The sequence below is a fragment of the Pteropus medius genome, unplaced genomic scaffold (assembly GCF_902729225.1).
Source record: "Pteropus medius unplaced genomic scaffold, Ma_sr-lr_union100, whole genome shotgun sequence".
NCBI classification, from domain to species: Eukaryota; Metazoa; Chordata; class Mammalia; order Chiroptera; family Pteropodidae; genus Pteropus; species Pteropus medius.
The window spans coordinates 5,745,802-5,760,911 of record NW_024351730.1 but is presented as its reverse complement, the minus strand read 5'-3'; the positions used below and the strand labels follow the sequence as shown (position 1 = coordinate 5,760,911).

The window sequence follows — 15,110 nt, the reverse complement described above, 5'->3', positions numbered from 1 at the left end:
GGGAGTGCTGAGGCAGTTTCTGGTAGGGGGCCCAGGGACCGTGCGGACGTCGGACGCGACAAGTAAGTCGGCGGTCGACTGAGACTGTGACGACAGTTTTCTCAGTCCTGTTCTGGTTTGTTAGTCTGTGTCTGTCTTGTTTTGTTTTGCTTCGTGTGCTTTATTGTGGAACTATGGGACAATCACAGGGCAAACTAACTCCGTTACAGTGCATGCTTAACAACTTTAAAGATTTTTGTCGTAGGGCAAGGGCCTATGGTGCTTCAGTAACCCCTTTTGATTTGCAGCGCTTTTGTCGATTAGATTGGCCGACCTTCGGAGTAGGATGGCCCTCCGAGGGATCATTTAACATGCAGACTGCATTCCGGGTTCGAAGTGTGATTTATGGAAAACCTGGGCATCCCGACCAAATTCCTTATGTTGATGTTTGGATTGATGTTGTTTCTGATGCCCCTAAATACTTACAGAGTTGCAGTCGTGCACCCGTTACTGTAATGGCAGCCATACCCCAGGGTTTTAAGAAGCCCCCACCAGTGTTGCAGGGACCTCCCTCGGAGGATGACTGGTATCCGCCACCCTATAATGGAAATGGGGGTAGACGTCCTCCTCCGGAGGGACCGGAACCTCCTGTAACCCGTTCTAGGGGTCGTAGGCCACCTTCTCCTGATTCAACCTCCCTGAAAGAGCCAGTATCTGTTCAAGCCCCATTGAAGGTGATTCCAGGAGGTGGAGGTGAGCCTACTGTCATCTACTCGCCATTCAGTACTAGTGATTTATATAATTGGAAATTGCAAACGCCATCCTTTTCAGAGAAACCACAAGGACTAACCTCCCTTTTAGAGTCTATTTTCTTTACCCATCAGCCCACTTGGGATGATTGCCAACAGCTCTTACAGGTCTTATTCACTACCAAAGAAAAGGAAAGAATTTTGCGGGAGGCGGCCAGAGGAGTAACAGACCCAAATGGGCAGCCCACAGCAGACTTAACCAGGTTACAGGCTGTGTTTCCGACTCAACGTCCCCAGTGGGATCCAAATACAGATCAAGGTAAGGAGGCTCTCCTAAGGTATTGCCAGTTTCTGCTACAGGGACTCCGGGCTGCCGCACGTAGACCAATAAATCTGTCCAAGGTAAGTGAAGTAATTCAGACTAAGGACGAGTCACCTGCAGCATTCTTGGAAAGACTATTAGAGTCTTACCGCTTATATACACCTATTGACCCGGAGGACCCCAACAATAGAAGAGCCATTAATTTGGCCTTTGTTAGCCAGTCGGCCCCTGACATTAGAAAGAAGTTACAGAGATTGGAAGGTTTTGAGGGAGAAAATTTATCCAAATTATTAGAAATAGCTCAGAAGGTCTTTAACAATAGGGACGGTGTGCAAAAGGTCATGTTTGTGGGACAACAAGGAAACCGACCTCCTTGGAAAAAAAAAACCCTAACCATAGAGGGGGACCTAGCAACGAAGAAGGCCAAAATAGAAAACCTAGGCTAGGAAGAGACCAATGTGCTATTTGCAAAAAGAAAGGACATTGGAAGAATGAGTGCCCTGAAAAGGAGCAACCAGGAGGTGAGAAGAAAAAAGGCCCCTCATTCTTTTGGAAGATGAATAAGGACGTCAGGGCTCTTATCTAATGAGCCCCCGAGAGCCCAAGGTAACTTTACAAGTAGGCGGCAAACCTGTGAACTTTTTAGCTGATACTGGTGCAACTTACTCAGTTTTAACAGAAACTGCTGGTCTGTTATCCAAAAAAAAGACTGTAATTCAAGGAGCCACTGGGAAAGGGAAGGCATATCCATGGACACAGGCAAAAATTACTGACTTGGGAAAGGGAACCATCACGCATTCGTTTTTAGTTATGCCTGAATGTCCTTTTCCTTTGCTTGGAAGAGATTTGCTCCAGAAATTAAAAGCCACTATTTAAGCAACGAGTGGCATATCTCTCAAAGAGACTAGATCCGGTGGCTGGAGGAAGGCCTAGTTGCCTGAGAGCACTAGCTGCTACTGCTATATTGACCAAAGACGCTTTAAAATTGACCTTGGGCCAAAATATTGAAATTGTGGCTCCACATGCAGTTGAAGCCATGCTGCGTAGCCCTCCTGAAAGATGGATTTCCAATGCCCGGATTACTCAGTACCAGGTACTGTTGCTTAATCCCCCACAGACCCAGTTTTTGAAAACTGCAGCCCTGAACCCTGCCACGCTGCTCCCAGATGATGACCCGCAGGCTCCATTGCATCACTGTGTTCAGCACCTTGAGCAGGTAACTGGAATACGGCCAGACTTGAAGGATGAGCCGTGGCCTAATCCGGATGCAGTATTATTTACCAATGGAAACAGTTTTGTATCCGACGGAGTAAGGTATGCCGGGGCAGCCATAGTAACGGTCAGGGATGTGATATGGGCACAGGCCCTAAGCCATGGGACATTGGCACAGAGGGCTAAACTTATAGCTCTAACACAAGCTTTATGGTGGGGAAAGGATAAAACTGTAAACATCTATACTGACAGTAGATATGCCTTTGCAACGGCACATGTACATGGAGCCCTGTACAAGGAAAGAGGACTATTGACAACAGGGGGAAAAGAAATTAAGAACAAGGAGCAGATTTTGGCTCTTTTGGAGGCTATCTGGCTACCTAAGAAAGTGGCTATTATCCATTGCCCCGGCCATCAAAAAGGGGAAGGAGCGGTAGAAAAAGGAAACCGCTTGGCAGATAAAACAGCAAAGGAAGTAGCCAGAAAACCAGCGGGAACTAACGTCATAATTGGTCCCCTTCTTGTGCCCCCCTTGGTACAGGCTCCAAACTATAGCCCCCAAGATATAGAGTTGGGGAAGCAACTGCACGGGAAGTTTAAACATGGGTGGCTTTGGATTCCAGATGGAAGGCCGGTCCTCCCTGCTGCGCTCGGTAACACCTTAATTAGCCAGATGCATAATGCTACCCATCTTGGAGGAACTAAGTTAATTGAACTGCTAAAAGAGACTATTATATTCCTGGACTAACCTCAAAGGCTCGGGATGTGAGTGCACGATGCCCAATATGTGCACAGGTCAACTCTCGCCCCATCCCAAAGGAAAATATCGGCACTCGATTAAGAGGACAAGCTCCTGGAGAGCATTGGGAAGTGGACTTTACAAAAGTTGCTCCTGGCACTTTTGGATTTAAATATCTTCTGGTATTCATTGACACCTATTCTGGATGGACTGAGGCCTTCCCCACAAAGAAGGAAACTGCACAAGTAGTAGCTAAGAAATTAATTACAGAAATAGTGCCTCGATTTGGCTTGCCCTTATCATTGGGGTCCGACAACGGCCCGGCATTCATTGCCCAAACAAGTCAAATGTTAGCTAAGGTATTAGGGATCAATTGGAAATTACATTGTATTTACAGACCTCAGAGTTCAGGACAAGTAGAAAGGATGAATAGAACACTTAAGGAAACTTTAACTAAATTTAAGCTGGAAACTGGGGAGAATTGGGTGAGCCTTCTTCCTTTTGCTTTGTTACGGGCCCGGTGTACTCCATATATTATGGGAATTTCCCCTTATGAAATAATGTTTGGGAGACATCCCCCTTTACTCCCTAAAATTGGAATTGAAAAGGTTACAATGAGTAATAATACAAGTCTCCTTAAGTCTCTACAGGCCTTGCAACAAACCCAAAATCAAGTCAAGGGCTTAATTAAAGCTGCTAGACCGACTCCGGGGACATCACAGCCTCACCCACATCATCCAGGCGATTGGGTGTGGATAAAGAAGATCCAGCCTGCTAGCCTAGAGCCCCGGTGGGATGGTCCGTTTCCAGTAACTCTAACCACACCAACAGCTGTCGAGGTTGCAGGAAAAAGACATTGGATTCACCATACCCGCCTTAAGACAGCTCAACTTCCCCCGGAGACAGAGAAATGGAAGGCAACACTCACAGAGGATCCACTCAAGATAAGACTCTCGTGGGAATAATTATAATTGGGTTAATTGTTATCAATAATGTAAAAGGGAACCCTCATCAACCTCAACAGGCTAAATGGGAATTAATTAAATCAGAAACAGGCATTCCCATATTAGTAAACCAGACTATGTACCAGCCTACATTTCATGTGGATTTGTGTGATATATTAGGAAAGAAATTTAATTTTATAAGTGATGCTAATTTTTTATCTGGCCCCTGGTATGGTTGTGGCAGGGAGGACAAAGAAAGAGGTATTCAACAAGTACAGTTATATATGTGTCCCAGAGAAGGCCAAAGCACTTGCCATAAGCTAAACCAATATTATTGTGGCCATTGGGGTTGTGAGACCATAGCCCCTTAGGAGAACACAGACAGACCCCTTTCTGACTCTTACACAACCTAGTCAGTCTTCCTGTGCCACAGCAGGGAAATGCAATCCTGTCATTTTTACTGTCAAAAATTGGGAAGATCCATCTTGGGTGATTGGAAAAACCTGGGGATTAAGGTTGTATGTTTTTGGAACTGATCCTGGAGTGTTAATAACAATACAGAAAAAGCCTGTCAGGATGCCACCATTAGTTCTAGGTCCTGTTAGGCCTAATGACGGAGGGTTAAACGCCTTAACTCCTACACAGTCAGCAATTACTAGGAGCACTAATAGTGCCAACAAAGGACATAGACCTAGACAGCCTTATAGACCCCCCAGGGATACTCCTGAATCTGTCTTGACCATGCTGAATAATGTTTATAAGTTTGCTAATGACAGTAACTCAAATGCTACAAAGGATTGTTGGTTTTGTCTGAACCCTGCCCCACCTTATTATGTAGGACTTGGTGTCATTGCTAACCTTGGCACAGATCAAACTGCTATTAGGAATGTAACATCTCCGAATGTTACTATTTGCCCTTGGGGAACCCAAAACCCATCTGTAACGTTGGGAGATTTACAAGGAAAGGGAACTTGTGTGTATACTAGCACTTATAGAGTTAATAAATCTAGGTATAAAGAAAATTGTAAATCATCTATTTTAGTAAATAGCACCTCTTCTACTTATTTAGCGGCCCCTAGTGGCACTTGGTTTGCTTGTAATACTGGTTTAACTCCCTATATTAATCTTAACTATTGGAAAAATAATACTGGATTTTGTGTGCTGGTTCATGTTATACCTCAGGTGTATATGATGAGCGGACAAAAAGGAAGACAAGCAATGGATTTGTAAGGAGGATATAACTATCCTCGGCGTAAGCGAGCAGTTCCACTGCTTGTGCCGCTCCTAGTTGGCCTAGGAGTGGCAGGATCAGCTGCAATTGGGACTGCTGCTTTGGTTACAGGGAATCAAGGTATGGCCTGGCTCACAAAGCAGATTAATGACGATTTAAGCACTCTAGAGAAATCAATTAATCATCTTGAAACATCTCTTAATTCTTTAGCTGAAGTAGTACTGCAGAATAGAAGAGGTTTAGACCTCTTATTTCTTAAGCAAGGAGGTTTGTGTGTAGCACTAGGAGAAACTTGCTGTTTTTATGTTAATCATTTTGGAATTATTAGGGATAGTTTAGCATTAATTAGACAAAGAGTAAAAGACAGAAATAAGAAGTTAAAACAAGGAAGCAACTGGTATGAATCTTGGTTTAATGGAAACTCTTGGTTAACCACGTTATTGTCGGCTATAGCAGGACCATTGATAATTCTGCTGTTATTACTGACCTTTGGGCCATGCTTGATCAAATGGGTTAAGAGTTTAATCCAATCCAATATAACTGGGGCAAAGATTTTAATTTTAGGAGCTTCAGCCCCGACCCATTGGCCAGAAATCCCGACTTCTGACTCGAAGATTGAGTCATTCTAAAGAAAACCAGTGGGGAATGTAATGGCCTGCTGAAATGTGAAAGGGTTAAAGAATAATTAAAACCTGAAACTGGACAAAGGAAGTCCATAACTTAGGCCTAGTTTCTGGAACCCCTAACCACACTCTGTTAATCATGAAACTTGTAACAATGAGCTCATACGCTAACTGCCAATTTTAGCCTGTGTAACCTTGCTTGCTTGCGTGGCATGAAAAATAATCAATTGTATATAAGTTGAAAATTACTGTTTGGCCATTGCCCATGGGAACACTGGCTATTGTCCATGGGAACATAGGCAATCACCCATAGGAACATAACATTCTAACACAAGCTTTCTGCTTCTGTACTCCCCGCTTGCACACCTGGCCAGTGGGTTGACAGGTAGTGAATAGGAGAAAGATCGACCTTTGTGTTTAAGACAGAATGAGGAATGGGATTTGGGGCTTAAAAACTTTGTATCTTGGTATTTCGTGGCTGCTCCTTTGCAAGGACAGCCGCCGGCTAATAAACTGTCTCCTGGTTAAGAGCACTCAAGTTGGGTCTGGTTATTCTGGACACAACAAAAGCAAAAAGATGAAATGAGTTGGTAGAAAGAATATGGAATTCCTTTCCCCTAGACTCCTTCTCTGAGATGCCAGAAAAATTTGATTGCCTCTCTAATGTCTGCCTCAAATATTTGATTTAATCAGAATCTACTAAAAATAGATGCCGGCTTTTACTATTGCTTCAGATTCTCAGTCGCACTGATTGTGAAACTGCTGCCTGCTGTTATCATTGCTCATTGCTTAACTTAATGAGAATCAGCAGTCGCCATTCTTTTTATAACCTCTAGTAAGCACAATATTCAGTGGGCTAACTTGAAGCTAAAGAGAACCATTTGCTCTCTGACCAGTGACTTAATGAGAGAAGATAAAAATAGAAAAATAAATAGACAGAAAAGGTGATCTCACTGGGGCCAGATTTAAAATCCATTTGTGCTGTAATGACTTAAATTTCACCCAGGTAGTTCTTATCCAAGGGTTTAATTTTCCTACCCATCCCTCTCTAGTTCTCATAGAGAGCAGTCTTCAGAGTGACATGAACATAGTGTTCAATCAGGACTTGTACAAAACAAAGAAATCACTCCTTGGAAGTTGATGTTTTGGGATTGAGAATTAAAGAGAGGCACATCTGTTGATCACCTTCACCCACTCTACCCAGCCCTATCTCCAGCCTCAAATATTGAATCATTAAGAAAAAGTTTATTCTTGCAAGGTAGGCTAGCCAAGAGAAGGATACCTGATTTAAAATATCATGAGTGGTAACATAGTATTCAGGAGCTTTAAGTGTATGATTAAGCATGAATATACTTCAGGAGATCAATGCTGACACATAACTTTATACTGCTAAATGACAGCGTAAACCTCATTGTTTATTTTGCAAAGTTGTTTGTAAAGATAATCTCCTTAGGTACCAACTCCTTTTAGAGAATTAAACAATTCCACCAAGGATTTACTGTGCTCTAGCTATTTTAGGAAGGTTTGTGGAGGGTAGTACACAATATATCTTGGTTCTTTTGAATTTATTTGTATGTGAGCCAAGTTACCTGCTCTGGGTAAACTGGTAAGCAAGCAACTGGTCTCCATTTGCGTTGAACACCAAATAATTGAAAATGAGTTTAAATTACTGCTGGGAAGGATGTGTAGAAGGTGGAAGGGAAAATGTCCTGATCGTAAGAGTTTAAAGGTAGTGGAACTGCTTGTATGATCACATTCCCTGCGGGGCTTTACATATTGCATAACCAGTCTTCACTGCAGCATGATTCCCCAAACAATATGGATATTGCCCAAACGCAGAGTCTAGATTAGGTTACCCCTGGAGAACTCTCCCAACAGTAGCATTTATTTTTGTTTTTGTTGCTGTATTAACACAGGCAGCATTTGGTATGTTTCTAATTGGCAGTGTTGCATTAGGATGAAAGAAGTCAATACTGGTCAAGGCTGGAAGTGAATTAAAATGGAAACATTACGGGAGAGCTCGACCTGGTGGGAGTCCAAAGAGGGACCCGACCCTGGAGCCCCAGGGAGCAGGTTCTTATCTTAGGTCAGGGGAAAGAATTCAAGAACAGGACAAACAGCAAGCAGGAAAATGCAGGTTTTATTAAAGTTAAAGTACACACCTCAGAGGAAAGTGCTAGCATCTCAGAGAGAGAATCTACACTGAGCTGTCTCGATTAAGAGCTTTTGTTTTCTTGTCACAGGATATCTGGCCTATTTCCCTTGCCACCTGCAGGGGAGGAGGTGGCTCAAAGTCATCTATCTTGTCTCCAGGCCTTGGCTTGTTTCTCATGCTGGGGTCTCACACTCGAAATCAAAACAGGGAGAGGGCTGAGTAAGGGACAAGGGAGAAGAAATTCCAGAGCTTCAGGGAGAGGGCAAAGGAGAGCAAGGGACTGAGGAGAAATACAGAGCTCATCTTGGGGCAGGGCCATGGGCGGGCGGGGCCAGTAGCAGGGCAGGGAAGGGTTTGGGTAGGGGTCTTCCCTAGGCCAACTATCCTGCCCCTGCAGTTTGACAGTGCTTTTGGAGGGGGAGGGTTATCATTTTTGCTTTTCTACTGCTTATTCTTTGTATGGAAACATAGGCAATGCATTAATGCATATTTATAGCATTTTAGTTACTTTAGCTTTAGTCTTTCCTCCTCTAATTCTTTGGCATAAAAACAAGAAATATATAGGGCTGTTTATTTAATGTCTACAGTTCTCTAACTCTTAAGCATGCTTAAATAAATTATAATCGTTTTCATTTATTTCATCTTTCTTGAACATGTGTAATATTCTTAAGTGTTGACCATCAATGCTGGCCAAAAGGAGCACTGACTCTAACCACATTCTGTGCTCTTATTCAGATGCTTATCCGAAGAGTGAGATGATTTATACCTGGACAAAAGGTCCTGAGAAATCAGTAGAAGTTCCAAAGGAATCCTCCAGCTTAGTTCAGTATGACTTGGTTGGGCAAACTGTATCAAGTGAAACTATCAAATCCATCACGGGTGAGATGTTTAACGATTAAAGTCAATATGCTAGTTGGCATTCACGATTGTCTTGTCATAGCTTTTTCATGGAATATCTAGTGCTTTCAGGGGATAACGAAAGGATTCCAGAAATAGAGTTGATGCGTAAATCAAGGTTCAGGATTTTTAAATTTGTATTTATAATCTTATTTTAGTTTAAAATAAATCTGAGTTGATGAGATGCGAGTTGGTTTTCTTATTCAGAAACCAAAATCTGTAATCAAATATATTAAAATTATTTTTTAACAGAATTCTTAGATAGGAAGTCTGACCACTGATTTTTAGACACTGGATTTCCCCCTTTTTTTTCGATGCTTTCCCTAAATCTTTTTCTTTCAATTTTGTGGTGCCACCCTCCCCCTCTTTTCAAAATAAAAACAAAATATAAAGCTTAATATATTAAGAGTATAGACTAAAGCTGTCACATGAGTAGATGGATGCTTATTATTGACGTTTTTGGTCTGCATTTGCTTTTGGAATGTGAATGAAAGAATTGTAGGATATAGTTTTGATCACATTTAATGAGAAAGATTGGCTGTTCTAAAACTATTCATTACATAAACATATCTCCAGGAAAAATATGTTTTTTTAAAACATTCATTTTCTAGCCTGCAAGTAAGTTTGAAACAAGTAGGATTTGAGGCTTCTGAATCTTGGGCTTCATAGAATGAGAATAAGGCTACTGCTTCCTAAGTAACTCTCTTAATATGTTCCTTTCAGATATAACATTAAAAACATTTATCAGCAACTACCAAAAATCTTATGGTTCATTTTGCTTATTAGCTTATTAGTTTTTCTCTAAATGCCAATATAACATGCTTGAACTCAGAGATGTTATATACTGCTGAATGTTATACATGTCCCTTTTTATTTTTCTTCATATTATATAACATTTAGAAATATAGCTCTTTCCTAAAACTAAGGCAGTAAGTAAGTCTCCTTATGCATATTGTATATATAATGTTTATCTGTGTATTTCAATTATTTCTAAAATTAAGCTTTGTGCATGTGTATTTACATTTTCCTAGAGATTTTCTATAAAAGTTAGGTTTAAATTTTTTTCTCAAAAGATGTTAACTTCTTTCACAGTACTAGACCTTTAAAATAGAAAGCACTAAAAGAATATTTTTAAAGTTAGGGCTTAATTTATTAAATTGCTTAATCGCTACATAGAACAAAAGTATATTTCTGTGTAATGATATTCAATATCATTTTCCCCCTAGTTAGAAACTACATAGTTCTCCATGCTTGTTTTCTATGCACAACACATAATTTCTTTGCCTAGAATGATTTTTGTTAATCTGAAATATGATTATGAAGCCACCGGAAAAATTGGCTGCACAATAACACATTTCCTCATGCTTTATTTGTAGGTGAATACATTGTTATGACGGTTTACTTCCACCTCAGACGGAAGATGGGTTATTTTATGATTCAGACGTACATCCCATGCATTATGACAGTGATTCTTTCGCAAGTCTCATTCTGGATAAATAAAGAATCAGTTCCAGCTAGGACCGTATTTGGTAATTGCAATTCATTTCTTGGGTATTTTTATTCATATTACATTCTGTTCATGATTTCATGAGAATAGCTCTTAGATATTATTTCTAAGAATATATTAAACAGTAATATATTAGGGTATACTGAGTAAAGAATCATATAAAGTTTCATTTTTACCTAGCCAATACCAAGAGATAAGGGTTGGGCTGTTCACCCTTCCTTTGGGGCCCTGTCAGTTTTCTCTTATTGCAACCAGGCAGGTAAAGAGCAAGCATGAATCTGGAGCTCCTAGCTTAATACTGTGTAATTGAATTAAAATCATATCTAAACATTAAAATGAAATGCACTGGGAGCTTAAAATAAAACAAATAAAAGTCATGGCTGAACGAATATGAAAGCCTTAGAATAATTTGCCTTTTATTGAAGAGGAGCAAAATGCAATGGTTTAAATGCATTTAGTTGGAAGGTATTATATGCTTAATTTATTAGCTCATTGTTACATTCTATCTACATTTCTTTTCTGAGCACAGCATATTTTTTCTTTTTGTTTTTATATTGCCTTTCTACATACCACATTTAAACTATAAAAATCCAGAATACATGAGTTTTAAATTTTTATAACTGTTTGGCAAGTCTTTTACACGTCAGACCTGCTTTTAAATAAAAAATTAGTTATAATGATCTTTATTTAATTTAATATATTTCTCTATTCTTTTTATGTTGATTGTGAGTAGCAAAAGCATTCTGTAGTGGGATAAGAAGGAAAATGATCAGAATTGCTCTGGAATGGAGGTACAGTCCTCACAGGAGATGTCAGTCTCCCTCTGCTTTTTTCTACTTGGTTAGGGTTAAAGCCGTGGTATAATTGCTTTTATCACGTGAGCTGAAGGGATGCTGGGGAGAAGGAACAGGGAGGAACATGAGCTTCTCATCCCACCTCCCTCTTAGAGAACTGATGATAAGGGTATCTTAGTGTCTTCAGTGGACTTAAATGTGGGGATATTTTCCATAGATCCCCCTCCCCCATTTAATCTTAGAGAAGGTATTGGAATCCTACTGGGGAAACTTACAAAGGGTCAATGCTGGGAGCAGGATGCGACCTCAGGAAGGCAGTGAGCATGTACAATGGTATAAACTACTTCACAGAGTTGTGAGCGTTCAATTAAAAAAATAACTGCACATTGCAAGTATTGAATACATTTTAACTTTTAAAAATAGTTGTGAAAGAGAGAAAACAACAAATCTGTTTTGGACTACAATAGATTGGGATTTAAAACCAGAATTTTAAATAATTTCTTCAATTAAAAAAATAAATAAGTAAATTTTTAAAAATAAAATAAATTAAAAAAATAAAAAAAATGAAAATTGAAAAATAAAAATAAAATAAAACCAGAATCTGCCATGTATTTTCACCATTCACAAAATTGCGATAATATATATCTTTTCTTCATAGACTAGTGAGAGTTTGGCTTTATGTCCAGCAACTCATTACAGGGTACATGGAGCACTTAGGACATGTCGTTGACTCTCTCTCATACTTCTCTTATGCAGGGGAGATTTATTTTGTTCTAACTTGATTTCCTCGATTTTTAATTGTTTTTAAGAAAACACCATTCTATTGTATAATACCAGGCACACTGCTAAGTTCTTTATGCTCGTTATCTCATTTAGTGCTCACACTAAGCTTGAGTCTTTACATACCATGTTTAGAAGCAGCCTGACTGGGCAGAAAGCATCTGTTGAGGCAGAGTACCAGATCACAGTCCTTAGTATAAATGACATTAACATTTCAGAAACTATCATCGCTGAAAATGAAATCACCTGTATACATATTATCATCTTTTCTCTATGGTCCTACAGAACTTCTAAAACAGAAAATATGGAATTATTATTGGTGCCTCTAATGAAGAGGTGACAGAGTCATAGGGCAGACTTTGGAGCCAGGCAGCTTACGTTATAACCCTGTGTCTACCACTTTTTAGCTGTGAACCCTCAGTGAGTTTCTTTTGCCTGTTTCCTCATGTATTAGAACAGGACGAAATTCCCAGGGTTGCCCTGAGGATTAAATGAGTTAATTTGGATAAAGCACTTGGAACAATACCTACCACACAGAAAATACTTTTTAAGTGTCATTTATTATTATGGTGTTCAAGCTGCCATCTCCCTCATTTGAGAATCACTACTTGATACCGTAATGTATAAGTTCTCTATATTTTATTGTTATTGTGATTGCTTGATAAGCTTTGAAGACTTTCTTGATTGACTACAAACTTGTAGCCGCTCTTCTGTCTCACATGTCCCCAAATAATAGAAACGTCCAGTGCTGTGGAGAGGGATAGCATTTATTACGGCTGTACCTATCCAACATTTCCTATCCAGATAAGAAACTGTAAGGAAATTAAGTAGCATATAGTAAGGATACTAGTAACACCACTAATAATGATGATAAGATTTGCCATATGCTGATAGGGATCATCTTATTTAATTTTCACAATAATTCAGTGAGGCAGGGCTTATTAATATTTATGGGTAAGGAAAATGACCCAGAGTGATTAAAGAACTTGTATAAAGTCACATACTTAAAAGTGATGATCGAAAACAGTTTCTATCTAACTTTGGGAACTCTGCCATTTCTACTCTGCCATTCTGCCTTCACAGAGGGTATGGTGTGGGGTCTTGTGGAAAACTCCAGAGCTGCTGAGTAAGGTTGTATGTATATGTCTAAAGACACTTTGTGGATAGCATTTTCCATTTGAAATGTAACATTTGCCTCTGTCATGTGTTCATGTACCGAATTGTTGGTTTTGATTGACCAGGTAAATTATGCCCAATAATTAAGTCTTCAAAGGCCTAAGGTATGTCAAAATGGTAATAATTAAACTTCAGTGAAGCTCTAGATAGTATTTTCCTAAGGCACCTAAGTTTTAAGTATTTGAGGGGACTTAGCAATCTATTTCATATGAGATTAAGGTAAAAATTTAATTCTAGGCTAGTATTTATCTTTCTTAATTCTCATTTTCTTTTTTACTTAGGTATTTACTAGAGATTATAAAAAAACAAAACCCCCTCAAAAAAAGTGTAAACATGAGAAGTAAAGAGCTAAATTCTCCCCAAAGACCCTCTATCTCCAAAGTTTTATGCCTCTAAGTTTCTAATTATTCCAGTATAGTAAAACATTAAACCTGAGTAAATGCCAGCTGGCACATCTAAATCATTACTGGTTCATTTTCTAGGAGTGGGCAGCCAAAATTTTACTCTTGTGTGCAGTTTTAGCCTACTATTACATTTCCTCTCCCAGCTCTTGGGCCAACTAATATGGTACATAATCAGCATCCTAAAAACAGGGACTGACATCTCTCCTTAAACATGTCAAAAATATTTTATGGTTATTGAAATGTTTTCAGGGGTGGATGCCAGCTAAACCATTTACAACATATGCACTGTCTTCCTAGATGCAGAGAAAGCATGACTTCTTATCTGAAGGGTTGGCATCTGTTTGATATGTTGGTATTTATTTAACCAAATGCTCCACCTAAAGCTAGTGAAATAAGCACATCCCTGTCGTGCTAAGAGTTCTTTAAATTTTAACTCCAAGAAGCCATAACTTTTTAATGTCTAAAGTTATGGCCACTTTAAACTCTTAGCTAATTGTTCATGACAGTTACTTTCCTAATTTTGTGGACAGTCATAAAATATGAACCATAATATCTGGAGGGCTGCTATACAAACTTTAAAATCAAGTTGATTCAAAACAATGAAAGAGAAATGGAAACTGGTCACATAGGCAACATTTTTTTGCACTATGTACATAGCATCATTGAATATCTTCATGTCCCTGGTGATCTACCCTTTTAATAATCAGAAAATAATATTTGGGTTCATGCTCAATAATTGTATTAATATTTTGCTTACTCGACATTAATAAGGAAATTTCTTTATACGATAATAGGAGAAGATGAAGAACACTACTTCTGGTCCTTAGGATAAGTCGTTCTCTTACCAAAAAATGTTCAAAGCAGCTTGAGGAATCTTAAGTTGATTATAGTTGAGTCTGAGTATCATTTTTGGTTATCACATTATTATGGTCTCTGTAGAATTTTCTGAATTCTGAGTAGTATTCTTATTTAGACTGTTCATATTTTATTTTCAAGTCTTTTCAGCATAATTCCTATGATATTAGAGGAAATATACCTAAGAAGGTTGTAGAACATTTTTGAATACTTAACAGGCCATTAAACTTAAATTATTATGAATAATAACAAAAACCTATTTATATTAAAACTTTGTAGCTGAAATTTTTCAAAATTAATTTAGGGTTTATTCACTATATCTCACAACCAGCATGGAAATGATGACATTTTTCTGAGATTTAAAATGGAGGACTTAAATTTATAAGGTCTTTTTCTGACATGAAGTCCAATAAATTTACAGTATTGCACTTTCATATATATTTAGGTATCTATATATTTGACCAAGTGAACACATTTTAAAACCTATTTTTACTAATAAAATGCTAAAAATATCAAACTTTTTTAAAAAGAGAATACAACCACATTCTTATATTTCTCTGTATAGTTTATGGAATGTTTTTTAAAGATCTATAGCTCATACACTACACAATTGCTCTAATTTTTCATGCTCTAAAACACTGGCAATTCAGAAGGGACTGGAGAGAAAATGATGAGGAGCTGAAAAAAATGAGTTTTTATTTACTGTGCATTTATCATGTGCCTGGCACTATGTGATATATTAA

The 15,110-nt window shown here is 38.8% G+C and overlaps 1 protein-coding gene across 3 annotated transcripts in view; it reads left to right on the top strand.

Moving 5' to 3' along the window:
• GABRA4 (gamma-aminobutyric acid type A receptor subunit alpha4) overlaps positions 1-15,110 on the top strand; it is an 80,443-nt gene that overhangs the window by 17,742 nt on the left and 47,591 nt on the right. For 2 of the 3 annotated variants that reach the window (XR_005649120.1, XM_039845129.1), the window contains exons 6-7: positions 8,690-8,833; positions 10,228-10,380. Coding sequence is in view for 2 of the 3 variants with exons in the window: in XM_039845129.1 (XP_039701063.1) it covers positions 8,690-8,833; positions 10,228-10,380 (297 nt within the window). In the remaining variant the exon portion in view is untranslated. The remainder of the gene's footprint in view (positions 1-8,689; positions 8,834-10,227; positions 10,381-15,110) is intronic. The other variant, XM_039845130.1, reaches the window with a different exon arrangement.